Source organism: Petaurus breviceps, unplaced genomic scaffold (genome assembly GCF_028583685.1).
Source record: "Petaurus breviceps papuanus isolate PSGF00001 unplaced genomic scaffold, PetGlider_PUasm1.0 138, whole genome shotgun sequence".
Taxonomy (NCBI): Eukaryota; Metazoa; Chordata; class Mammalia; order Diprotodontia; family Petauridae; genus Petaurus; species Petaurus breviceps.
Window position 1 is genome coordinate 14,933,122 of NW_027185694.1, and position 27,439 is coordinate 14,960,560.

Below are 27,439 nucleotides of genomic sequence, written 5' to 3' on the forward strand. Positions count from 1 at the left end.
TTTTCCTCAAAAAGAGCAAACTAGTAGCTCTTTAGTTATAGCTACCCTATGATATAATACATTATAAACATAATGTAATACAACAAATACTAAGTATCTACTATGTTTCTGGCACTGTGCTAAGTGCTGGAGATACAAATAAAAAAAAGACAATCCCGGTCCTCGAAGTTTACAATCTAATGGGGAAATACAATTCAGAAATGGAAGCCAAAAAGGGGGGGGGGGGGGGAAGGCGTTGCTGAGGCAAAGATGATAATGGAGTTAAAGCCAAGGGAAGCAGCATGTAGCAAATAGAGAGATGAGCCCTCTATAAAGGGAGACTTTAGGAGTTTTTCTTCTCCATCCTCCAGCCTTCCAGAAGAGCAGAAGTATGAAGAATTTCCCCAGGATAAGCTTATAAAGGATGTGGGCCAGGAGGGAGACATGATGATGTCTGAGGAGTCAAAACAAAGCAGAGAAGTTGGTAGCAAATGAATGAACCAGCTGACAAATGAAACCAACTGACAAAAAAAAAAAAAAAAACAGGCAAAGTCAAATTCTCTTGTTACAGATAACTATCTAGATAAGAGTTCAATCCACCCATCTGTCAGACTCCCAGGATCATCTCTGGATTAGCTGCAAATTAATTTGAGCCAGAAAGAAAGGTAGATGAATCAAGGTTCTCTATCCACCTATCTCAAATGCTTGTCTTTATTATGTATCTGTCACATTGAGTTAAATTTTAGCTAACAAAGTATCAAAGTGCATGGTTTGTCTGCCTGTCTCTTCCTCAATATGCATATTAACCCACTATGTAGGTGTGTGTATATACACACATCCACATCCATATAGGCATAATCTTTTCAAATAAAAACCATTTACCAGTATTTGATTTTTTAAAATTCACAAAAAATCAGCAGTCTTTAACATCTTGAAACAGGGAGCTAAATGGTGCAGTGGATAGAGCTCTGTATATGATAACTGTCCTCAGGGAGCTTACATTCTAGTGGGCTGATAATACACAAACGAATTACAAAATAAAAGTATTCCAGGGGTGACAACCAAGTGCGTGGGTGGGCATCTGAGGGAGAAGGTCATTACTGACCAGGCAGGACGGGCAGATACAGAGGAGTCTAGACAGAGCCTGACACTCCCCTTTCTCGAAGGCCAAGGTTGCTCAAGCTCCCTGCCACCCCCTCTTCCACCGCCGCCCCAAGGGTTCGCCCCTGTTTGGGGGTTGGGGTGTTTTCCCCCTCTCGGCTGCCTTAGCCAGGTCGGGCTTTCCAGGAAAGAGGGAAAAAAAAAACACGAAGGGGAGAGTCCGGAAGAGGAAGCCCTCCCCAACAGGACGGTTCCAGCGCTGACCAGCGAGGAGAGCACGCTCCTCACGTCTTCGGAAACGCCTTTCCCGAACCCGAAGGGCCATGTTCCACCTCCGAAGGCACTGGGGGTCTCTGGTAGCCTCCGCGTCTAGGCGCCTGCGCCAGGTAGAGGTGGGTGAGAAGCGCCCCCTTAGCCCCCTCCGGGCTCCTGGATGGGGGTGGGGTGGGCCAATGGGAGAAAGCCGGGGCCGGCGGGGGCGGGGTGGTTACGAGGCGCGGGAGCCCGCGAGCTGCGGAGCCTCTCTTTGGTTTCCCTCGCGGGGTGGGGGGCGTAGGGGAGCAGGAGCTCCGCGCCTTTGCCTCCGGCGCATCGAGCGAGAGCGAGCCTGGGCAGCCGGCTCGGGATGGGGACTCTCCTGCACCCCCGTCGGGCGGCACCTGCTTTTGGGACTGAAAAGTGTGGGAAAGGCAGGGGTTGAAAAAGGTGGAAGCATGACCAGAAAAAAGAAACACCTCTTCCCCCTTCCCCCCCAAAATAAGACACATTACAAAGAATCTTCTGTTTGCTTTGTGGATTGAGTGGTGAACCTGGAGTCAGAAAACTGTAACCCTGGGCAAGTCACTTAACCCCTGGCTTCCTCAGTTCCTTCATCTGTAAAATGGGGATAATAATAGCACCTACTATCAAACAAGGCAATATTCGTGAAACACTTTGCAAATTTTAAATTTTTGCTAGATATTATTATTAATTATTGCCATGGCTCAGTTTGCATGTGGCGTTCTTACTTGTTTCCTACAGTTTAGCTATCCTGCATGAATGCCTAATGTCTCTTTATCTTTTAACCCTGAAATTTAATTCAATGGAACGAGTTTATTATACATCTACGATGTGCAACGCACCAAAGTCACAGGTTCTTTCTTTTCTCTCCCTGTCATTTTCCAGTGTTAGAGCATGACCCCCGTTTGTCTAGTGCATAAGTCAAGTTTAATTCAGTAATTCCCCAACTTCTGGATACTTCTTACAGGAATGCAAATATGATACTTACGGCTTAGTTTCCAGACCAAGCAGCCAGTAGCCTGGCACAATGGAAATAGACTTGGACTTGGAATCAGGAAGACACTGTTTTGAACCCTCCTTCAGACCCTTTCTTGCCATATAACTTTGGGCCAGTCAACTTCTCAAAACCTCTTTTAACTCATCTGCTAACGGAGAGAACAAGAGGGCTTAACTCATGGGGCTCTTGGGAGGATCCTGTGAGATCACATGTACAAAAAGTGTGTTGCAAACCTTAAAATGCTGCCAAGCTATTAGGAGTTGCCAGATTAATCACCTCACAGTCAGGGACTTGGTCAGAACTTCTCCAAACTTAGTCCTTGCCCAAGTCCAGACATACAGTGGGTTGATGGCCCCACCCATACTCAAAGCATTTCTAACTTGGTGTGAAATCTGCTAGACAGAACTATGTCAAGGCTCACATAGCCCTGAAAAGGCCAGTTACTGCCATACCATAGTGAGGTATCAGTGGAAGAATAAATAGAATTCAGAGAAGGGACCTTAAAAATCATCTGGTCCAAAAGGAGTCCATCCTTTTTACAGATTTTACAGATAAGGAAACCGAGGCCCACCCAGAAAAATAAAAGTTTCCCCAGAGTCACATATATAATGTCATATATGTGTGTATACATATATATGTATATAATATAAATGGCGGGACTATAACTCAAATTCAGATCTTATTAAGTAGGAGGCTGGTGAATTTTTTTTCTACTACATTTGATGACTTCACATAGAATATATCATCAGGAACAGATTTTAAGAAATTTAAGTGAGTCCAGGGTTGGGGAACTGTAGCCTTGAGGCCACGTGTGTCCCTCTGGGTCCTGAAGTGTGGCCCTTTGACTAAATCCAAACTTCACAGAGTAAATCCACTTAATAAAAGTTGTTCTGTAAAACGTGGACTCAGTCAAAAGATTGCACCCAAGGACCTAGAAGGTCACATGTGGCCTCCAGGCTGAAAGCTCCCCACACCTGCTATCCTGTTTATTTTACAAAAAAATAACCTGAGAACCAGAGAGGGAAATCTAACATTTAGGTCTCACAACTCCAAATCTGGTATCCTTTTTTTTATACCATGACCCATTAGTCTGAAACTTTGTTTTGAATTTATCTAAATATTTGAGGATGGTTTTCTTTTGAGTGTACAGAACCTTCCTTCATGTAGTGAGAGGGTGCTTAAAAATAACAACAATAATGATGTACATTTATATTGTGTTTTTTGAGGTTTGCAAAGTGCTTTCCTCACCACAGCTATGTAAAGTAAGGTTGTATCCTTCAGTGTTAATTGCCATCTTCTCTTTTAAATTACCTCTAGATTGCCCTGTATCTATCTTGTATGTACACTGTTGTTTTCATGGTTGTCTCCCCCGATTAGTACAAGAGCTCCTTGAGAAGAGAGGCTGTCTTTTGCCTTTCTCTGCATTCCTAGAATGTAACATAGTTTCTGTCACATACTGAGCACTTAATAAATGTCTGTCGTCTTGACTTAAGGAAACTGAGGCAGAGAATTTAAAAGTGATTTGCCAAAATGAATGGCTTTTTTAAAGTGACCTGCCTAGGGTCACAGGCCACACAGTTGTGTCATGAGCTGTGAATCAAATCCAAGCTTCTGGAGTGTGAGTCCAGTGTTCTTTCTATTACATGACACTACCTCAAAATTTTTTATTATGGAATTTAACTGATGAGTTGTCATCCCTGGCAGATTTTTTTAAATCAAAAAACTTAACTAAATAACTTAAATTAACTTAAATAAACTTAACTTTATCAAAAACTTAACTAAGCCCAATGCAGTCAGACCCACTGAGTTATTATGACCAAAAAAGTTCACCTCATGGCAACTTTGTTCACATTTATCTAGTCTGATCATCAAATGACAAACATCTAGTCTATGTATCTTGAGATACCACTTGAAGTTCTTGATGTACTTGACTGGAAAAAACACTGAATTTGGAGTAGGAGGATCTGGGTTTGACTTCCAGCTTAAATCTTCTGTAATCTTGGACACACTATTTCATTCTTCCTGGCTCCCTTTCATTCATTACCTGTAAAGTGAAGTTCTTGGAGTGGATCTTGCTTTCAATTCCTTGATCTGTAAATTAGCTACATATGGAATTATTTCTGGTAGTTCACCCCAAGAAAAGAAATTCACCCGCTGGAGGTATTCCTTAGCCATTTCCTAATCATCCTCACTGCATACTGCTGCCCTAAATGCCATGAATAAAAGTTTGCCTATGTTCAAGCTAGCTCAGTTTCACAGACACCATAACCCAATAAAACAGCATGGGCAACACTTACTAAATTTATATTGGGCTCATTGCCTGAATTTTTAGCAATCATTTTATTTGTAGCATTTGTTTTGTCTAAGTAATGTATACCTCTTAATTTGTGTGGCTGCTCTTTTGATTTAATAGGTCATGGTTAAAATATAGAGAGGTTCAGAGACTGGATGGCCACTTATTCAGGATTTTGTAGGAGAAATTTATGAGAATGGCAGTGAATTAGACAAGATGACCTTTAAAGCTCCTTTTGACTTGATAATCTACAATTATAGTCATGAAGGCTGGGAGGTGGGACCTAGAAATCATCTTGTCTGACCACTTTATTTTTTACAGATGAGGAAACTGCCCCAAGGGCATTTGATGATTTGCCTAGGCCTTTTTACTATACCTTGCCACTTCTTTCCTTCTTTCTTCCAAAGGAAGTTAAAAAGCATGAGGTGATGAGATAGATGCCCTTTTACTGGCTACCATTCAATAGTCAGTAAATATATATTAAGGGCCCTACTGTGTGCCAGTAGTTAAGTTGCTATAGCACTAACTATATAAATTGATTTAGTTAGTATTGTTATTTTTAATTTTTTTTATTGTTCCATATTATGTTCCATTCAGGAACAATTTTATCACTCTCCAATGATTTTTAAGCTTTCCTTTATTTCTAAAACAATCATTTGTTATTGTTTTTAAGCTTGAATATGGCTTGGTAAATTAATTCCCAAATGTTTTGTGTATTTTATAATTATTTTAAATTTCCTCTTAGGTTTTATTGTTAGTGTGTGGGAATGATAATAATTTTTACAAGTTATTTTTGTATATTGCTACTTCACTAAAGTTGTGAATCCTTTCAAGTAGTTTCTTTGCTGCTTCTCCCAGATTTTCTAAGTGAATCATCATGCCATCTACAAATAAGGATGGCTTATTTATACCTTTAACTTCTCTTTTATCTTATTATTATAACTTAGCATTTCTAGTAATATACCTAATAGTTGGGAAGAATTCCAAGATCCCTTGCAGATAAGTTAGCTCTTTTAAATCTCTGTTCGTAATAATATTTTTAAAAATACTCTTTCATGTTGGAGAAAAGGTAGTAACTTACCCAAGGTCTCCCTAAAATCTCTCTAAAAACCTTTAGATAATGCTGTAAAATAATTCCTGGAGTGACAGAACCCATGAAAGGACAAGGTGAAATCATTTTCCAGCCAAAACCAGCTTAGGTCAGCAGGAAAGGTCTTTCCTACTTGGGTGAGAGCGGAGCACAGTCCACCACACATTGCACCTGCACAGACCAGGCTCCACCAAACCAGGAGCAGGCCATGAGAGCCACTGAATCTGCAACAGCAGCAGCTGCTTCCAGAGCTCTTAGGTCACAGATGGTAAGGGGGCCGAACAACTGATCAGAAAGAGATTACAGAAGTCTTTTTGCTGGCACTGGGGGCAGGACTCTGTTGCTTTGCTCATACTAAGATCTGGGTCATAGTCTTGGGTGGCAGTCCCAGGGTGAGGAGGAGCACTATTACACCAGAGCTGGTGGGTGACAGTGGAGCAGGGACCCTCCTCACAGTTCCAGGGCAGAAAAGAGTGTTTGTGGTCACTCATAGACCAGAGCACAGGCCAGGAGAGCATTAAACACCTCTCCTTAGATCATATCACCTTGGAAGAACTGAAAACTTAAGGTCCCTAGAAGGTCTCTGAAAACAGCTGCACAAAACCCCTGAAGTTTGGGGCAGTGCACTCTCTACCCTGGAAGTAGAGCCCCACTTTAACAAAGATTTAGAAGTCAAGTAATAGCTAGGGAAATTAGCAAACAATGGGGGGAAACCGATCATAAAAAGTTACTGTAGTGACAAGGAAGATCAAAACACACACTCAAAAGAAGATAATAAAGTAAAAAACTCCTACATTCAAAGCCTCCAAGGAAAATATGAATTGATCTCAGGTCATGGAAGGGCTCAAAAAGGATTTTGAAAATCAAGTTAGAGAGGTAGAGGAAAAATTGGAAAGAGAAATGAAAGGGATGCAAGAAAATCATGAAAAAATAGTCAACAGCTTGGTAAAGGAGACACACACTCACACAAATACTGAAGAAAATAATACCTTAAAAAACAAAGTGGGTCATAGTCAGAGGTCCAAATAGTAAAAGAGGTCCAAAAAGCCAATTAGGAGAAGAATGCCTTGAAAAGCAAAATTGGCCAAATGGAAAAAGAGGCATAAAAATTAAGTGAAGAAAAAAAAAACTTAAAAAGTAGAATTGGCCAAATGGAAAAGGAGGTACAAATTCTTACTGAAGAAAATGATTCCTTAAAAATTAGAATGGAGCAAATGGAAGTTAATGACTTTCAGAGAAATCAGGAAACAATAAACCAAAAGACTGAAAAAATAGAAGACAATGTGAAATATCTCATTAGAAAAATAACTGATTTGGAAAATATATGCAGGAGAGAGAATTTAAAATTACTGGACTACCAGAAAGTGATGATGAAAAAAAAAAGAGCCCTAGTCATCATCTTTCAAGAAATTATCAAGGAAAACTTTCCTGATATTCTAGAACCAAGGGGTAAAATAGAAATTGAAAGAATCCACCAATCACCTCCTGAAAGAGATCCCAAAATGAAAACTGCAAGGAATATTATAGCCAAATTCCAGAGTTCCCAGGTGTGATAGTAATGGCATTTAAAGATTCCCCTGTATTGGCTTGGTTTTCAAATTGATTGTGTTAAAACCCAGAGCTTGTTAATCCCACCTGTGGGATGGACTTGTTGATGTGAAAAGAAAGTCCTGAACTGGAAGTAGATTTGGAGAGACAAGAGAGAAGCGGAAGACCTTTTTTTTTGGGGGGGGGGTAGTTAACAAGCTTACTTTAATCAGTCAGACATAAATCGTTTACCTTGTTCAGGAGAAAAGGTCAGCACCCTGAACCTCAAAGTATACAGGCATAATTATCAAGACAGAAACATCAAGTAGACAGATTTCCAAATTGTCCAACCATTACATCCATACCCAGTCAACATCTGGGTTTCCACATTCTGGGTTTTTCAAAGCCGGGGGACTCTCAACAACGGCTTCCCAGAATTCAGATCAAATCACAGAATACTTCTCAAAGTGAGTCCCAAAACAAAGCTACACATCAGGGCTTATATAGCCTTCTCCTGGCTCAGAGAATGTAACAACCTTATTGACCCACTGGCCAATCAAAAAGTATCTACTGAAAAACAAGCCTCCCTCCCCAGGCTTCTGGTGCACTTTAGCCTAGGGGCAGGGAAGATCTTTAAAATTTACATTCGCATTACACCAGGTCAAGGAGAAAACATTGCAAACATCCAGAAAGAAACAATTCAAGTATCATAGAAACACAGTCAGGATAACACAAAAGTTCAGCAGCTTCTACATTAAAGGATCAGAGGTCTTGGAATATGATATTCTGGAACTCAAAGGAGCTAGGATTCCAACCAAGAATCACCTACCCAGCAAAACTGAGTATAATCCTTGGGGGGAGGGGGGGGTGGATATTCAATTAAACAGAAGACTTTCAAACATTCTTGATGAAAAGACCAGAGCTGAATAGAAAATTTTAGTTTCAGATACAAGACTCAAGAGAACTATAAAAAGGTAAACAGGAAAGAGAAAATCACAAGGGACTTAATAAGGTTAAACTGTTTACATTCCTATATGGAAAGATGATACTTATAACTCATAAGAACTTTCTCATTATTAGGGTAGTTAGAAGGAGTGTATATAGACAGGGTGCAGGTTTGAGTTGAATATGAAGGGATAATAACTAAAAGAAATAAAATTAAGGGGTGAGAGAGGAATGCACTAGGAGAAAAGGAAAGAGAAAGTTAGAATGGGGAAAATTATTTCACATAAAAGAGGTAAGACAAAAGCTTTTACAGTGGGGGAGATGAGGGGGAGTACATGAACTTTACTTTCATTGTAATTGGCTCAAAGAGGAAATAACATACACACTAAATTGGGCATAAAAATCTATCTTACACTACAGGAAAGTAGGAGGAGAAGAGAATGAGAGAAGAGAGGGGAGGGGTGGGGCAATGATAGAAGGCAGGGCAGATTGGGGGAGGTGATAGAAGCAAAACACTTTAGAGGAGGTAAATGGTGAAAGGATTGAAAGAGAATAGAATAAACAGAGGGGGAAAGAGGATGGAGGGACATACAGTTAGCAGTCATAACTAAAAAAATTTTTGAAGCAAGGTTCTCTGATAAAGGCCTCATTTCTCAAACATAGAAAACTGAGTCAAATTTATAAAATTAAAAGCCATTCCCCAGTTGATAAGTGATCAAAAGAAATGAACAGTTTTCAGATGAAGTAATCAAAACTATCTATAACCATATTACAAAAATGCTTTAAATCACTATTGATTGGAGAAACACAAATTAAAACAATTCTGTGATACCACCTCATACCTAATGGATTGGCTAATAGGACAGAAAAGGAAAATGACAAATGTTGGAGGGGATGTGGGAAAAATGAGACATTAAAATGAGACATGGGTGGAGTTGTGACCTGACTCAACCATTCTGTAGAGCATACCTGTACAACCTGAGGCCCACCTGCTGTACAGCAACTTGTATAGCCCAAAGGACTATAAAACCATGCATACCCTTTGACCTAGCAATACCACTACCAGGTCTGTATCCAAAAAAAAAGATAAAAAACAAAAAGGAAAATGACTTATATGTACAAAAAATATTTATAGCAGCTCTTTTCTGGTGGTAAAGAATAGGAAACTGAGGGGATGCCCATCAGTTGGGCAATGGCTGAAAAAACTGTGGTTTTTACTTATGATGGACTATTATTGTGCTAGGAGAAATGATGAGCAGGATCCTCTCAGAAAAACCTGAAAAGACTTACAGAAACTGATATAAAGTGACATGTACTGGGTACAAAGTAATAGCAATGTTGTAAGATGATCAGCTGTGAACGACTTGGCTATTCTGAGCAGTACAATGATCCGAGACAGCTCTGAAGGACTTAGGATGGAAAATGCTATCCATCCCCAGAGAAAGAACAAATGGCTTCTGAACAGATCGAAGCATACATTTTTTTATTTTTTTTTTACTTTTCTTTAGTTCTTTTTGTCTGTATTTTCTTTTACAACATGACTAATATAGAAATATGTTTTATGTGACTACGCATGTATAACCTATACTGAATTGCTTGCCTTCTCAATGGGGGGTTGGGGAGGGGGTGGAGGGAGAGAATTCGAGACTCAAAGTTTTAAAAACAAATGTTAAAAATAGTTTTTACATGTAACAGGGAAAGTAAAATACTAAACAAGCCTAAAAAATAAATATTAATTGAATTTTTAAAAAAAAGACTCTTCCATTATGTTAAATTCTTGAATAATAAGGGAAATGCCAAATAACCCTGAGATTCTATCTTGACACCAAATTAGGGAAGTAAAAAATACAGAATCCATTCCTGGAATGAATATGGTAAACTAGGCACACAACTATTTTCTTGTTGAATTTAGAATTGATCTAATCTCCTTGGAAAACAATATGGAATTTTACCATGGCAGTTACAAAATGATGCATGTCCTTTGAACAAGCGATTGCACTATTAGGACTATGTATGTCCTTTTTTTTTTTTTAATATCCTAAGGAAGTTATTAGTAGGGAAGAAAGGCCTAATGTAAAAAAATAGCCCTTACAGAATTTAATACAAGACCAAAAAAAGACACAAACTGGATGTCCTGATTGGGGGAGAGTTATAAAAAGTATAGTATATTATTATGCCATAAAATTAACCAATTCATAAAGAATTCAAAGGACTAGGGGAAGACTTACGTGAAAAAATATAGTCCAACACTTCTTAAACTGTGAGCAATAGTAAAAAAAAAAATGCACAATGATCAAATACGTAATGAATCTGAGGTGTTTCTGGCAGCAGTTGCATCATGAAACTTCACTGCCACCTTGGTTTGGAACACAAAGAATGCGCCCTTTGCATGCACATACCTTGAGGCCACGCGGGCTCAACTAATGCTACCAAAAGGGGTTGCAAATGGAAAAAGTTCAAGAAGCCCTGATATAGTCAAGAAAGGGGGGGAGAGGGGAGACTGAAGCGAAAGGGAGTTTTCAGAAAGAAGTAACAAGATCTGGCATATGCTTACCAAATTCGAACTTTTGTCTAACAAAATGTAGTTATTATCTAAAGAAACCATAATTTAATGTTTGTAATTGCCAACACATATATGTAAACCTGGATGCAGTGAATTGTTCATAAATGTTCTGTTTCCCAATAAAGCTCAAATTTAGTCTTTGCCTCTAATTTGACAGAATATAAGCTTGATTTAGAAAAAAGAATATAAGCTTGATTTCTGAGATATTTTAATTTGCTTTACCTTTTCTTCAGGTATGTGCATCCTTTGCTACAGGTCCCAGACAATATGATAGAACATTCTATGAATTTCGTACTTATATCATACAACCAGAAAAGATGAATAAATTCCTGGAAAACACTAATAAATATATTCACCTTCGTACAGCTCACTCTGAATTAATTGGATATTGGAAACAAGAGTTTGGAGGTGTGATGAATAAAGTCTTTCATATCTGGAAATATGGTATGTGTGTCGTGGCATTTTAAATGTTTAAGTTAGAGTTTTCATTCTAAGAAATTAAATGAGATGCATATTTATATATCTTAGATCTGAATTGTTGTACATAAATTTGTTAAATAGAATTGTCAAGCAAAAAGAAATAAATATGTTCAATATTGAATTGACTTATTCAATATTGTAGAAAAAGAATGACTACAAAATTGCAAAAGTTGGTTCCAGAAATATTAACAGTAAGCAATTTTCCTTTTAAATTCTATTGTATGTTTAAAGAAAGTATCAGGTTTATATGATACTTTTTGAGTACTTTTGCTTTCTAGAATTTGGTTTCCTCATCTATAAAATGCTACATAGTGAGATTTTAACTTTATTAGTGCTAAGCATATAATTAATGCCAATAATTTAAAAATTAGTTAACAAAATCTTTAAATCACTTGCCCGACTTTGACTCAACTTGAGGACAGTCTTGTCCAGAGCATTATGAAAGGCAGAAGTTGAAAAGGAAATCAGACAAGGGGATGTGCTGAATAAAGAGAGATGTTTTCCATTCATCCTTTATGAGGGAGTAATTCTGTAGATGTGTTAGGTAGTCTGCAATATGGATAATCTGTGTGTAGATGATGGGTTTGTAGTAGGGCAGTCCAGTACCTCAGATTCAAGATTGAACCAAAACAAGATAATTCATGGAACATTTACTGTAAAAAAAGATTTACTTAGCTAGAGAAGGGCAAGGATATTCAGAGCCTCCTCTGAGGGATACTCAGAGGACATATAAGAGTACAACCTTTATTCCAGGTGAATATTGTGTTCCTTTGCCAGTGTTGGTCAGGTTGCTGGTCTCCAGTCAGAAGCTTTCTGAAAGAAGAGCTAGAACTAATACGCTGGTTATTTTGTACTCTGGTACCTAGGAAGCTGTATCAGTGACCCAAGCCTTTGGTCCCCTGAGCCAATCAAATCTCAAGGACAGTTTCTGTACCTTTGAAAGAAAATAAAAGCCCAGCTAGGAGTGGGGAACCCATGACTTCGAGGCCACATGTGACCCTCTAGGTCCTTAAGTGTGTCCCTTTGAATCCAAACTTCACAAACTTAATGAAAAAAATTTGTTCTGTGAAGAGCTCTTTTGGCTTTGGAATTCATAGAAATTAAAATGAGTGGTTCCTTTACAAAAAGTTACTAAATCTAATCCATGGCATAGAATTTCTCTAGCTACCAAGAAGTCTAGTTCAAGAATCAAGGTTCCTTTTTCATTTAGCAATTATACCACATCAAGGCACCTAAATATATTGATGATAAATACTATTACAACCGTATGTTAGGAGGAATATCTGCCAGGGTCTCTGCCATGTAGGCTAGGGCCCAAGGTGGGGAACCTGTGGCCACATGTGTCTCTCTAGGTCCTCAAGTGCAGCCTTTCATTCCTGCCCCCATAGCATAAAAAGTGAAACAGACAGAGATAACAGAGACCACACCTCCCCCTTCCAAATTTCTACCTGTTCTACTTTTTTCTGTTTGAGCATGACATAATCACTACACTTAGAGTCAGGAGAGACTAGGGTTTGAATCCAGCCTAATCACTTTTAATAGCCTTGTGACCATGGGCAAATCACTTAACTGCTTTAACCTCAGTTTCTTCATCTTTTTTTAAGTTAACTTATTTTTAGTTTTCAATATTCACTTATGTAAGTTTTAAATTTTTTCCCCTTCCCTCCCTCCTCCCTTCCCAAGACAGTCTGCAATCTGACATAGACTCTACATATACATTTCTATTAAACATTTTCACACAGTCATGTACAGAAGAATTATAATGAATGGGAGAAACCATGAGGAAGAAAAAACAAAACATAACAACAAAAAAAGAAAATAGTCTGCTTCACTTCTGCATTCAGACTCCATAGTTCTTTCTCTGGATGTGGATGGCATTTTTTTTTAATGCTTTATTAACTTCTGATTTATATCATTTGTTTCTGCCAAATTTTGAGTTACAAATTTTCTCCCCTTTTTTCCCCTACCCACCTCCCCAAAATAGCAGCCCCACAGGATATTCCCTCCTCCATTCTGCTCTCTCCCATATTTTCTCCCATACCCCTTTCGACTTTTCCAGTGGATCTCTATGCCTCAGTGCCTGTATATCTTATTTCCCAATTACATGTAAGATGGTATTAATAATAGTATATATATATATATATATATATATGTATAGATATGTGTATATATACACACACACACACATATATATATACATACATATATTTGAATATTTGATTTTAAAACTTTCAATTCCAGATTCATTCCCTTCCTTCCTTGTCACCCACCCTTACTGGAAGATAAGCAGTTCAATATAGGTTGTACATGTGTGTAATGAAAAACAGTAACATCGTAGATATATTATAAAAGACTGACCATATTTTCCTCCCTCCTATCCCACCTCCCACTTGTTCTATTCTCTACTTGGATCTTGTCCCTTTTCAAAAGTGGATGCTCCCAACTTCCCCCCCACCTAGCCTGCCGTCCCTTCCATCATTCCCCCCCTCATTCCCTTCCCCCCCCCATTCTCCTGGAGGGTGAGATGCGCTATTTAGTGTGTATTTCACTCCCTCCTCAAACCAGATTCAATGGGAATAAGGTTGACCCATTCCCTTTTGCCTTCCTATTCTTCCCCTCCATTGTAACCATTTTCCCTTACCTCTTCCATATGAGATAGTTTACCCCAATCTGTCTCTCCCCATCTCCTCTCATTATATTCCTCTCTCACCTCTTAATTTCACCTTTTAAGTATCATTCCTTCCTGTTAAATTGGTCCTGTGCCCTCTATCTATGTATACCTGTAAACATATGTATACAAATTCACATATGTATTCATATGCCCATATACCCTCATATATAGACATATATATTTCTAATCCCTTCAACTACTGAGAAAAGTTTCATAAGTTACAATTATTGTTTTTCCATGTAGGAATGTTAATAGTTCAACTTTGATAAGTTCCTTATGATTTCTTTTCCCTGTTTACCTTCTCATGCTTCTCTTGCTTCTTGTATTTGAATGTCAAATTTTCTATTCAACTCTGGTTTTTTCAGTAAGAATGCTTGAAAGTCCTCTATTCCACTGAATGACCATATTTTCCCCTGAAACATGATACTCAGTTTTGCTGGGTAGGTGACTCTTGGTTTTAATCCCAGCTCCTTTGACCTCCGGAATATCATATTCCAAACCCTTTGATCCCTCAGTGTAGAAGCTGCCAGATCCTGGGTTATCCTGATTGTGTTTCCACAATATTCAAATTGTTTCTTCCTGGCTGCTTGTAATATTCTTTCCTTAATCTGGGAATTCTGGAACCTGGCTATAATATTCCTAGGAGTTTTCTTTTTGGGATCTTTTTCAGGAGGTGATCGGTGGATTCTTTCAACCTCTATTTTGCCCTCTGGCACTAAAACATCAGGGCAGTTTTCTTTGAGAACTTCCTGGAGGATGATTTCTAGGTTCTTACTTTGGTCATGGCTTTCAGGTAGTTCAGTTATTTTTAAATTATCTCTCCTGGATCTATTTTCCAGGTCAGTGTTTTTTCCCATGAGATATTTCACATTGCCTTCTATTCTTTCATTTGTTTGGATCTGTTTAACAGCATCTTGATTTCTCATAAAGTCATTAGCTTCCATTTGCTCCAATCTAATTCTGAAGCAATGATTCTCTTCAGTGAGCTTTTGAGATTCTTTTTCCATCTGGCAAATTCGGCTTTTTAAGGCATTCTTCTCCACATTGCCTTTTTGAGCCTCCTTTGCCATTTGAGTCAGTCTGTTTTTTAAGATATTATTTTCCTCAGTCAGGCTGTTGACTCTCATTTCATAATTTTCTTGCATTGTTCTCATTTCTCTTCCCAATTTTTCCTCCACTTCTCTTATCTGCTTCTTAACGTCCTCTGTGGCCTGTAACCAGCTTGTATTTTCCTTTGAAGCTTTTGGTGCAGGAATTCTGACTTCACTGTCTTCCTCCTGTTCTATGCTTTGCTCCTTTTTGCCTCCAAAATAGGAGTCTAATGTTGGAATCTTCTGTCTGCTTTGTTTCCTTTGCCTGGTCATGTCGCCCCTCAGTCACTTGACCCCTGGGCTTTTTGCCACAGTAGGACTCTACCACCAGACAGGGGGATTTTGTCCTAAACATTGGGGTTTTCTCAGCTGCTGGAGGTATTAGATAGGCGCCCTTTGTGAGGTCTCCACACGCTCTGGCAAGCTGGACACACACCCCAGGACCTCCACCCTAGACTGCAATCCAGATCCAAGCAGTTTAAAGCAAGAGCGATTACCCCTCAGACTGGTGCTTGGTCCCCCTACCCTCTGCAGGCCAGGAGCTGAAGCTGCCATGTGGCACTGGGTGGCTGTGGCGGTGTCTTAGCCGCTTCACACCCCAGGGGTAAAAGCCATGCACTCCCACTTACTGGTTCCAAAGTCCAGACTGCACTGGCCTCTCACTTTGTCCTTCGTATCTATGTGTTGATAAATCTGGACACTGCCATCGTTGCTGCTGATCTGGAGTCCCTCTGGCCGGCAGCTAGTCAGGCCCACCCTGGGGCTAAAGCCTCGTGGTGGGGCTGGCCTCAGCTCCCACTTCACTGGACGATGCCTGCCAGGCTGTCCTCAGCAGGAGGTTAGCTTCTCTGTGTCATTTTGTGGGTTCTGCAGCTCCAAAATTTGTTTAGAATCCCCTTTTTACGTGGATTGGGGAAGGTGGAAGCCAGAGCCGCGGAAAGGTCGTGCTTCTACTCCGCCATCTTGGCTCCTCCCCCCTCATGGATGGCATTTTCCATCATGAGTCCTTTGGAATTGTTTTTGATCCTTGCATTGCTGAGAAGGGCTAAGTGTATCAAAATCAGTCATCACAGACTGTGGCTGTTACTGTGTACAGTGTTCTCCTGGTTCTGCTCACTTCAGTCAGCATCAGTTCATATAAAACTTTCTAGCTTATTCTGAAGTCCACCTGTTCATCATTTCTTATAGCACAATAGTATTCCATTACATTCTTATACCACTACTTGTTCAGCCATTCCTCAATTGATGGACGTCCCCTAAATTTCCAATTCTTGGTCACCACAAAGAGAGCTGCTATAAATATCTTTGTACATGTGGGTCCTTTTCCCATTTTTATGATCTCATTGGGATATAGCCCTAGAAGTGGTATTGCTGGGTCAAAGGGTATGCCATTTTTATAGCCCTTTGGGCATATTTCCAAATTACTCCCCAGAATGGTTGGATCAGCTCACAGCTCCACCAATAATAAATTTGTGTTCCAAATTTCCCACATCTTCTCCAACATTTATCATTTTCCTGTTTTGTCATGTTAATCAAACTGATAGGTGTGATGTGGTACCTCAGAGTTGTTTTGATTTGCATCTCTGTAATCAATAGTGATTTAGAGCATTTTTTCATATTCTTATATATTAATTTCTTTCTCTGAAAACTGCCTGTTCATATCCTTTGACCATTTATTAATTGGGGAATGACTTGTATTCTTGTAAATTTGACTCAGTTCTCTATATATTTCAGAAATGAGGACTTTATCAGAAACACTAGTTGTAAAAATTCTTTTCCAGTTTTCTGCTTCCCTCCTAATCTTGGTTACATTGGCTTTGTTTGTACAAAAACTTTTCAATTTAATGTAATCAAAATTATCCATTTTGCATTTCATACTGTTCTCTATCTCTTGTTTGTTCATAAATTCCTCTGTTCTCCATAAATCTGACAGATAAACTATTTCTTGCTCCCCTAATTTTTTTTATAGTATCAGCCTTTATAGCTAAATTGTGTACCCATTTGGACTTTATTTTGGTATACAGTGTCAGATGTTGGTCAATGCCCAGTTTATGCCATACTACTTTTCAGTTTTCCCAGCAGTTTTTCTCAAGTAGTGAGTTCTTATCCCAGAAGCTAGAGTCAGTTTCCTCATCTTTTAAATAGGGGTAATAGTAATTGTCATCATGTGGTTGTTGTGACTTTGAACTGAAAGTTACCTAATCTGATCCTATAACTTTAGATGAGAAAACTTTGAAGCTTGGAGAGGTTCAAGGATTTGCCCAAGGTCACCCATGGAGTGACCATAGTTAGTGGGATTTAAACCCAGATACTTTTACTGTGGTGTGTGAGTTCTCATTCTACGTCACCCTACTTATTCTAGTATGTATTACTCTCCAGTAGTTTTTAATTTTATACATTCTCCAGTAAAGTTCAGCTGTGATACTTCATCATAGCAGAGAGGTAACCCTGGATTCTCAGAGGTTATCATTGGAAAACCAGTCTCAGGGAAGTTCTGCTACCCCGGATGGCTTTAAATATTGGTCTGGTCATGGATTATTAACCAAAGACCAGTCTTCCTGAGTCTGGAGAGTCTTGTCACTGCAGAGGCCACCATGAAGAAATTTTGTTTTTATACATAGCTACTTAAAAAACTAATTACTTAGGTATGGATTGTTGGATGGGGGCACTTATCTCGTTGAAATCATACATCTTTTGAAATACTAAAATAAGAAGGAGATAGCACACATCCATAGATTTTTTTTTACATTTCTCTGCTACAGAAGAACTTCCTAGATGCACAGAGGTTTATTATATGAACTAAGAATAATGTTCCACAAAATATAACAGTTATAGCTATAAACACAAAATACAACACAGTTAACTTATAAGATAAGCATATATTTATTTGCCTTTTCCCTTAATTCAATCATTTTCTATTTTAACCTTACACATTAGGCATCTAGATTTTATCCAAACAGTCTGACACAAAGTGCATACCATTTGTAGCTTTAGTTTATTAGTCTGCCAGAGACTCGGATATTAAGTGTTATAATAAAGGTCTTACTTGATCTGCAAGTGGAACCACCACCATTATCTTGACCACCATCTCCCTTCAAACCTTGATGGAGACAGCCCAGGGCCCAGAACCCGAAAGCCTTGGAAATAGCAATGCTTCCAGCCTAGTGCCCCCAGGTCTCAACCCAGGCAGCAATTCTGGTGGAGATACAGCCTAGCAACTGCTTCTGCAGGTGTGGCAGCTACAGGTTCTGAAGATCCAGAAAAGGAAGTTCTTGCCACCAAAGTCCTTGCCATTGTTAAAATGTTTTGACATTAGAAACTGATAGGATTTTATCAACATTAACGACATTAAAGAAGAGGCATCACCGTCTGCTTTGACAATGATACCCCTAAGGATGATGGGCCCTTTCCATCTGACTTTTAACTGAAATCTTCCACAGGTATCATCTTCCCCACTAGAATGTGAGTTCCTTGGGAGCAGAGACCATCTTACTTTTTGTATCCCTAATGCTTAGCACATAGTAAGAATTTAATGTTTTATTCACATATTCATTCATCTGAATTCAACTCTTTCTCGCTACAATTCAATGTCTACTATTTCACTTTTTTTCCATATCACTCTTCTATGATTATTTATATGTCAGATTCTTATGGTTCACTCGATTTAAGTCCTAATAAGGAAAATGTATATTTATTTAATTTATACGTTGGACAAAATAAATAATTGGGGGGGGGGGAGGACAGGAAGTATACTAGAATCCCATTAGTTTACTAATTGCACCAAAAAAGAGAAAGGCAAAGAAGACATATACTTCAGAAGTAAGGTTCATTATTTTATTTGTATTATTTTTATTCAAAATTGCAATTGACCTTTAGTTTAACCCTTGTGAAACTGAGGGCTTTGTATGTTCATTGTTCTTAACATTTCTTTCCTTTTCTTACAGATGATTTTGCTCATCGAGCTAAAGTTCGGAAAGCCTTAGCACAGGATAAAGAATGGCAAGAAAAATATATTTCCCCAAACCTACCATTTATGGTCCAACAGAAGAATGAAATAACATATCTAGTACCATGGTGCAAAATAGAAAAGCCTCCTAAAGAAGGTGAATCCTTCTCAATCACTAGGACTGTTCCTGAAGCTTACTCACTGATAAGATTTTTAAACCAGCAAGACTTTTCTAAAAGTATCATGTTCAAAAACTGAGAGCAGTTATGTAATTTCTATAGGAACAGGTGATGATTATTGAAAATTATTATTCATCCATTGGCCCATTTTTGCTTATCCTTGGAGAAAAAAAATTTGAATTAAAGTAATTTTGAACAGGTACATGGGGGAAGGTTGTCTTGAGATTCCTAAGCCTTAGTCATAATTCACATTCATGTTTCCAGAGTTAGAAGGTATTGGTAAAGGTTGACAGGTCAGGTTTTGGCAAAAAAGAAAGATATCTTTAGGTTTTTTTTAAGGGTCTTAAAGTTAAAATATAAAAGTAAACATGGGAACCAATGCTCTAACTTAACTCCTGAATTCAGGCATATTATTGTACAGATTTTAATACAACTAATCTTAGTAATTTGCACTAGTTAAGATTAAGTGAATGAAGCATGCCATTACTGGAAACAGGTTCTTTTATTCTGGTCTAACTTTTCTTCCTCTTTCTTATTTCTCAATTCATATGAAAACTTCCTCTAAAGATCTGTGAACGTATCCAGTAAAATTGCCTCACTGATTTCTCTTCTTGCTGACTTAAAGAAATAAATACCTCAGTTCACTTTTTAAGACAAGATTAGATTAGAAAGGCATATTTTTTAGCATATCATTTTTAATATAAACTTATATAATCTGTTTAAAAAGAACCTATTGAAAATTAAAGTCTTTACTCCAAATTCTTTTCTGAAAAGTTTTTATGTAATCCATAGAGTTTTAGAGCTGGTAGGGACCTTAGAAATTATCTAATCCAGGGGTGGGGAACCTTCAGCCTCAAGGCCACATGAGGCCTTCTAGGTCCTTGGGGGAAGCCTTTTGACTAAGTTGAAATATTACAGACCAAATCCTTTTATTAGGGGGATTTGTTCTGTGAAGTTTGGATTCAGTCAAAGGCCACTCTTGAAGACCACATGTAGCCTCGAGTCCACAGGTTCCCCACCCCTGATCTAATCCAACTCATTCATTTTATAAATATGGAATATGAGGTCCAGAGATCTCAAATAACTTCTCCAAGGTCACACAGCCAGTAAGTGGCCAAACCTGGACCAGGACCCAAGTGTGATAAATTACAGATTAATTTTTCATTTTGTTTACCTATTGCTCTGCTCTTATTCTTTCTATATTACTAAGAGCCTTTTTTCTTGATCCTTTAAAATCCTTATTTACTCAGGTCTCTCAGTGTTGAGCACCAGTTAACACATATGCCTTGCCTCTGTTGTAATATCAAATCATGGTTTTCTACCTATTAAACTAATGATTCTTCAACATTACCTTCACTGGCTCCTTCTCCTTCACTCTGACTCTTCCCAGGGTTATTTCTTGGGTTCTTTTTTCTTCTCTCTCTACAATTGCCTGGGAAAAAATAATTTTATTTCTTTAGTAGAGAGGCAAGTTTGTTTTTCAGTATGGGTATGGGTAGAAAGGAACAATTAAATAAGCTCTACTCTACTGGTCTGGAATTAGAAAAATACCAAAGAATCACTTAAAACCTGTTGCTCAAATGTTATGCCTGATAATAGTAACCTATTAAACTATACATATATTTCCACTGAAAATTTAGGAAGAGAAAGAAAATATAGGAAGCTGAACAAAATTGTCTTAAGGTATGTTTCTAATGGATATATTGAAGCAACTCAAAATACCCATTCCCCTTGTAAATTACAACAATAGACTTTTGGGGATGGTCTAATGCAGACATTTTCAGAATGTAACTAACATTCTTTTTCTTGTGCATAACACATTCAAACAACTTTTAATTCTCAAATACAAGTAGACCTCCAACTCCATGGACAAGTATGTACTCAAGGAATATAAGAGGATCTGTGATTTTTTTTTTCTTCAGAATGAACAACTTGTGATGTAGAAAGGCCCTTCACCAAAGCAGATCAGGACCCATTTGTGATGTAGGAGATAAGTATTAGGGAGCTCCCTAGGGCAGTTAGAGATCAAGGGACTTAGTCAGATTCACCTAGCCAGTAAGTGTCAGAAGCTAGATGTGAACTTGTATCTCTCTGACTTCAAGCCCAGAACTCTTACATACACACTGTCTATACAGATAGCTATTTTTTGTTGTTTTTTTAGTGACAGTCACATCCAACTCTTCACGACCCCATTTGGAGTTTTCTTGGCAAAGATATTGGAGTAGTTTGCCCTTTCCTTCTCCACTTCATTTTACAGCTGAGGAAACTAAGGCAAACAGTGTTAAGTGACACGCCCAGGGTCACACAGCTAGTAAATGTCTGAGACTGGATTTGAACTCGGGTCCTCCTGACTCCAGACTAGCACTGTATTCACTGTGTCACCTAGCTGCCTAATAGATATACCTGAACTAAAATGAACATGATTGGAAATTATTTATGTTCATTTTACAACTGATTAATTTTCCTTTTTTTTTTTTAATTTTCTAGGATTCTATGAACTTGTTACCTTTCAGATGAAGCCCGGTGGGCCAGCTCTGTGGGGTGAGCACTTTCAGAAAGCAGTGAATATTCATGTCCAAGTAGGCTATTCAAAACTGATTGGAGTTTTCCACACAGAATATGGAACACTTAATAGAGGTACAGTTTGAATCTGTTTTTGATCATAAAAAACATTCTCTGCAGGAATGCTATCCAAAGTATCTGCCACTAAGTTATCTGGTAACTTTTTTTCCCCTTTTCTCTTCAGGATAGTTTTCATTTTGTGAAGCAGCTAGGTGGTAGAATGGGCAGAGAGCTATACTTGGGAGTCTGGAACAGCTGACTCCAAATCACTCACTAGCTGTGTGACCCTGGGCAAGTCATTTGACCTGTCTCAGCCTCAGTTTCTTCCTCTGTAAAAAGGGATAATAACAGCGCCCATCTCCCAGGGTCACTGAGAGGGCCAAATGAGATAGTGTCTTAAAAGCTCTTTGTGAACCTTAAAGGGTGATAAACATTATTTGTTGTCATTCTATACCACCTTTATATATCTAGCCAAAATTATTTTCTGTTTACTAATCTTATTTAAATTGACAAAGATGAATCATCCCAAGAACATTTAAGAAACAGAAGTACAACAAAAAGGCAAAAAATGCAAATGATGTGTAGATTCTTTATAGGGAACTACTTTGCCCAGTGATAGGGGAGCTACCTCATGTGGACTCTCAAAATGGCGTGGTGCACAAGGAAGTAGCAACAGGACCTAGGAAAACAAAAGTGAGAAAAGCAACTAGACTAGACCAAGTAGAGAGAAATTCTGTGCCAGAGGAGACCCAGTTTTGCAGGCATTAGAGAAGGGAGGACAGCAAAAGTTAAGTTTTTTAAAAAATCAATGATCTTTTTTTTAAAGGTAAGTGAAAGAATATCATCTCATATGCCTACTTTCCCATCATTAAAATCTTTAGGATATGTGTATCTATGTGGGTGTGGGAGAGATGCATATACAGATATGTAGATGTTTGTGTGCATACATTCACACACATATATTTCATATATTTCAATATTCCCACAGATACCAAGGACATACTTGAGAAGAGAATGGGAAGATTTGCACAAACAATATTTCGCAGTAAATTATATCTTTATGGTCATGTAATTGACCAACAAGGTGTAGAAGGTCCAAGTTCCTGCTGTGTTCACTGTTTGCTGACTATAGAAAAGCATTTGATTCAGTAGAATAGGTCAGAATTATAAAGGATTCTTTGAAAGATGTTACAGCAGATATTGTTATTTAAGGAAGAGTGTAAACAGAAGAGAAATTATTCCTCCTTGATGAGGAGGTGCTCCAGACACTCCTGTTTTTATTGTATCGAGCCCCAGAACATCACAAAAACCTCCTTAGTTAGATCAGAAGAGTCCAGCCTAACTATCACCAGAGGAAAAACAAGGGACAAAGGGTAGTTATTGTCCAGATGTCCTAGACAGATGTGCAAGTGAGCCATGAGTTTGCCCAGAATTAAATAAGAGTAAGAAAGCAGGCTGTCCTGTGCTGTTTGGGGGAAGATGTACAGTGCTTTTAATGACCTCCAACCTCCTTAAAGCAAAGGTCCTTCATTTAAACAGCAGTATTCTTTTCATGATAGAATTTGGCTGTGAGGTCTAGAACACCACGGTCTGAAGAACTAAAACTCTAAAGGCAATGGAGAAGCATTGGGTGGGCATGAAGAGACTGTTATGGATGAATTGTAAAGAGTTTTAAACAGAAGCATAGCTTTGTTTTCAAGAAGTTGAGGTCCCCAAGTTCATTGAATGGATTCCCTGTAGAGGATATGAAACAAGACCACAGGATGAGAGCGCACTAGAGTTCTCAGCCACACCACTGGAGGCAGTATCTACATCCGTGAACTCACAAAGTCACTCAAGAGTTTTCTGATGTTTTGTGGATTCAAATGTATTTTAGCTGATGAATGGAATACAGGTTATTTGTTGCATAATTCGCTGATTGAAAATGTTAGACTTTACCTTTTTGAGTGCCATGAAAATAAATCATCTTCTGACTTGGGGAGTGAATATTAAAGCAACCAGGAAAGTTGAGGATGAATCCTAACTAGCAGTGGGACTGTGGGCCTGTGGTTTAACTTCTCTAGGCCCCCATTTCCTCATTTTTAAGATAACAGTGCAAAATAAAGGTTACATATAGCAGAAAGCCCAATAAATGTTTGTTGAGTTCATTTGCAAGGAATCAGTTATCATTATAGTTGGAAGGGATTTCAGGAGGAAAGGAAAAAGGAAACAAGAATTTATTAAGTATGAACTATATGCTAGGCACTTTATAAATATTATCTCACTTGATCTTTGCAACAGCCCTGGGAGGTAGGTCTCATTATTGTCTTTATTTCACTGTTAAGGAAACTAAGGCAGACAGAAGTTAAGTAACTTGCCCAGGATCACACTAATAGCTAGTAAGGGTCTGAGGATGAATTTGATTTCAGGTATTCTTGACTCCGGGCCTGGTGCTCTCCATCAAGCCACCTAGCTGCCTCCTAGAGATTATCTGGTATTAACTTCCTACCAAGTAAAAAAAAAAATCTTATCTAAAACACATTGATGGATGGTCACCAGAAATTTTCTGAACACTTAAGAGGCTCTCACTGTTCCACTGAGCGTTTCATTTTATTGTCGGAACCTCTGCCTATTGCAGAGTCCTTTGTGTTGATCCAAAATTTGTCCTCTTATAATTTCCACCCAGTAGTATTCTGGAAATCACAAAGAATGAATGAAAATTATTAATAAGTGTGATGCACTGTGCTAAATGCTGGGAGTACACATTCTAATAAGGGGAGTCAACATATATATAGGATATTGGGGCGGCCAGGTAGCACAGCAAGTAAGAGCACCGGCCCCAGTGTTGAGAAGACCTGGAGATCGAATCCCGGGCTCAGACACTCAGCACCACACCCAGAAATAACTGGCCTTGTAACCTTGAGCAAGTTACTTAACCCCGATTGCTTAAAAAAAAAAAAACATATATAGGATATTTCAAATGCACTGTACCAAGCCCTGCTTTAAATAGTTAAAGATCTTATTATGTTTTCAAGAAGCCATCTCTTTTCCAAGCTAAGCACTCCGAGTCCTTCAGTTCTTCCTCATCTCATCCTGGCTGCCCACTTCTAGAAATCCTACAGCTTATCTCTTAGAACATGTGGCATGCAGAACTGAAAACTGTACTGTAGCTGAGGTCTTAACATTGCACATTAGGGCTCCTTACCTCATTGATTTGGATGCTCTAGATTGTTTGAGTTTTTAGGGCAGCCACATCACAGTGTTGACTCATTAATGATGAAGTAACTAAAACCTCTACATCTTTTACAATTGAATTGCTGGTAAAGCTGGTCTTCTCTCTTCTGTACTTAATGTCATTGCTTTTTTTAGCCCAAATCAAGGACTTGACGTTTTTCCTTAATAAACTTAATCATGGTTTTGAGAGCCATCTTCCATACCTTCTGGATCATTTTTATTTCAAAGATGCTTTCTGATTCTCTATTTATTCTGAAATCTTTTTTTTTAATTCCCCCTTTATCTGTATGGTATTCTCTTATTGGACAAGTGTATTAAAGAACAAAACTCAGTGCTGCTGATTGACTTGGATTTTTTACTTGTAATGAGATGTTTGGGTTTGATTTCCACAGTTCATGTTCTTTGGTGGATTGAGACACCAGACATTCGTGCAGCTGGAAGACACAGATCCCATGAAGACGCCCGGGTGGTGGCAGCTGGTGAGCTGGGGGAATGGGTCCTTGTTCAGCATGAATTACTTTGGGCCCAAAACATATTAAGCAAGAAGGTCTGTGTAGCTTTGAATTAATGTTAAGAGGCAGCATTGCATAGTAAAAAGACTTCTGAATTTGGAGTCCAAGGACCTGAATTCAAGCCCATAAATCTGTCACTCACCAGTTACAAGCTTCAGTTTCCTCATTCATAAATTGGAATAACTACCTACCTTATTAGAGTTGTGAGAATTAAGTGAGGTTAGGGGCCATAAAAATGCTTTATAAATGTAAATGTTATATTAATTATTATTACTAACATATTGGATTTCTTCTCTCCCACCCCAGTTCGGGAGAGTTGCAACCATCTGAAATCTCATGAAAATACACTTCTCATTCCGGCACCATTTTCACCACTAAAGTAATTTTCTGCAGAAATATGAAGATATTTAGTGTCCAAATTATACCAAGTTTAATTCTAATAAAGTTCCTTAAATTCACCTAACTTCTTATTTTTGTCTGATTAATTTAATGAACTAATTAGCTGTGACAGACCAGTTCATTGCCAATGTACAAGGCATGGTGCTAGACACTTGGGGCGTGTGGACAAAATAAGAATAGCTATTGACTTCCAAGACCTTTGCTGTGCTGGTACTGAGAGGGGCATTCTTCAAATCATCATTGTTGCACTAAATCTTGACCACTTTCTTCAGTGACATTTCACTGTCTTGGTAGATTTATTGAAAAATTTTCTGGTCATTTATTTGTTGTATTTTTAACATTACTGGATTTACTTTTTCTTTTTCATCAAATGTGTCTGTTTGCTTTTCTAGTATACCTTATACTCCAGTGATCTAATCTTATTTGAGTTATGAAACTAGCTATTAGGTGAAAATGTACTTTTCTCTGACCAAGATTACAAAATTTTTTTTCCTGCTATTTTAAACCCATTTCTCTAGAGTATCATTTATTTTTACCTGATAAAGTTTATTTTATAATGGATAAATATCATGGGAAAAAAATGTAAGTTTTTTCTTTGTAGAAAAAATGCCAAAGTTGTCTCTGACAACTATTTTATAACTTGTCAAAAAATACTCTCCATCAAAATATTCCTCTGATACCTCCACATCAGTGGTGTCAAATTCAAATAAAAACAGGGACCACTGATGCATACATAAGGATCCCTGTGGCATACCTATTAACTTAGAAAACCTCAATATAATCTGTATTAGTTATTTTTGTCAAATATTTCCTAATTATAATCTCATTCAGGCCTCACTTGCAAGTATTGTGGGCTGATGGGCCACATGTAACACCTATTCTCTACATGACATATGCTCAAAGGTTATACAGTAAAGCCTGAGGTCTGGCAGGTTGTACCAAACTAGAAAAAATTTCAGGCATAGACCTGGCATCACTCATTTCAGGGAGGTTCATCACCAAAATATACTTTTTTCCCCCTACCATATCAACTTATAAAAGGTGAAATACAGGTTGTTGTTTTTTAATTTTGGAGGGGGGAAAAGCAAGACTTGTGACTTACCTAAGATCACACAGCTAGTAAATGTGTCAAGTGTCTAAGGCTGGATCTGAATTCAGATCCTCCTGACTCTAGGGCTGGCTCTCTATTCACTGTGCAACCATCAGAGAAAGTACCTACTCCAATGAAAACATTTCTGTGAAAGTATGCTGAAAATAAATGTTTCTTTATTTCATCGTGAATAATTGTTGATCCAAGATCCTTAAGACTCCAATGTCTTCAAAATTAAAGAAATCTCTTACCAAATATTTGACCTAATAAAAATAGCTAGACATTCTTCATTCTCCACTGCAGAATTTTTAGTGAAATTTTACTTTTTTTAAATCTTTCCTATACAATATAATTGTTAAATTAATAATCATTGGGCTCTTACATCACAATTCATGGATGTTTGTTTTCTCCTTTACTCCTTTTCATCATTTTGTGTTGTGATACATTGATCCTAATTTTTTTTGCCATCGTACTCCATGTTTTACAAATGTAATTTTACTCTGAACTATCTTTGAAAATTAT

The 27,439-nt window shown here is 38.1% G+C and overlaps 1 protein-coding gene across 2 annotated transcripts; it reads left to right on the top strand.

Moving 5' to 3' along the window:
- The first annotated feature begins 1,121 nt into the window (after positions 1-1,121).
- On the top strand, positions 1,122-25,891 carry NIPSNAP3A (nipsnap homolog 3A). 2 transcript variants are annotated; one of them, XM_069106092.1, is made up of 6 exons: positions 1,122-1,472; positions 11,008-11,218; positions 18,961-19,119; positions 21,629-21,778; positions 25,309-25,395; positions 25,735-25,891. In XM_069106092.1, the coding sequence occupies exons 1-6, from the start codon at positions 1,404-1,406 to the stop codon at positions 25,809-25,811; spliced, it is 753 nt and encodes a 250-aa protein (XP_068962193.1). In that variant the 5' UTR covers positions 1,122-1,403; the 3' UTR covers positions 25,812-25,891. The 2 variants fall into 2 exon arrangements, with proteins under 2 accessions (XP_068962193.1, XP_068962203.1); XM_069106102.1 differs by lacking the exon at positions 25,735-25,891 and having other exon boundaries at positions 1,360-1,466; positions 25,309-25,647.
- The last annotated feature ends 1,548 nt before the right edge of the window (positions 25,892-27,439 follow it).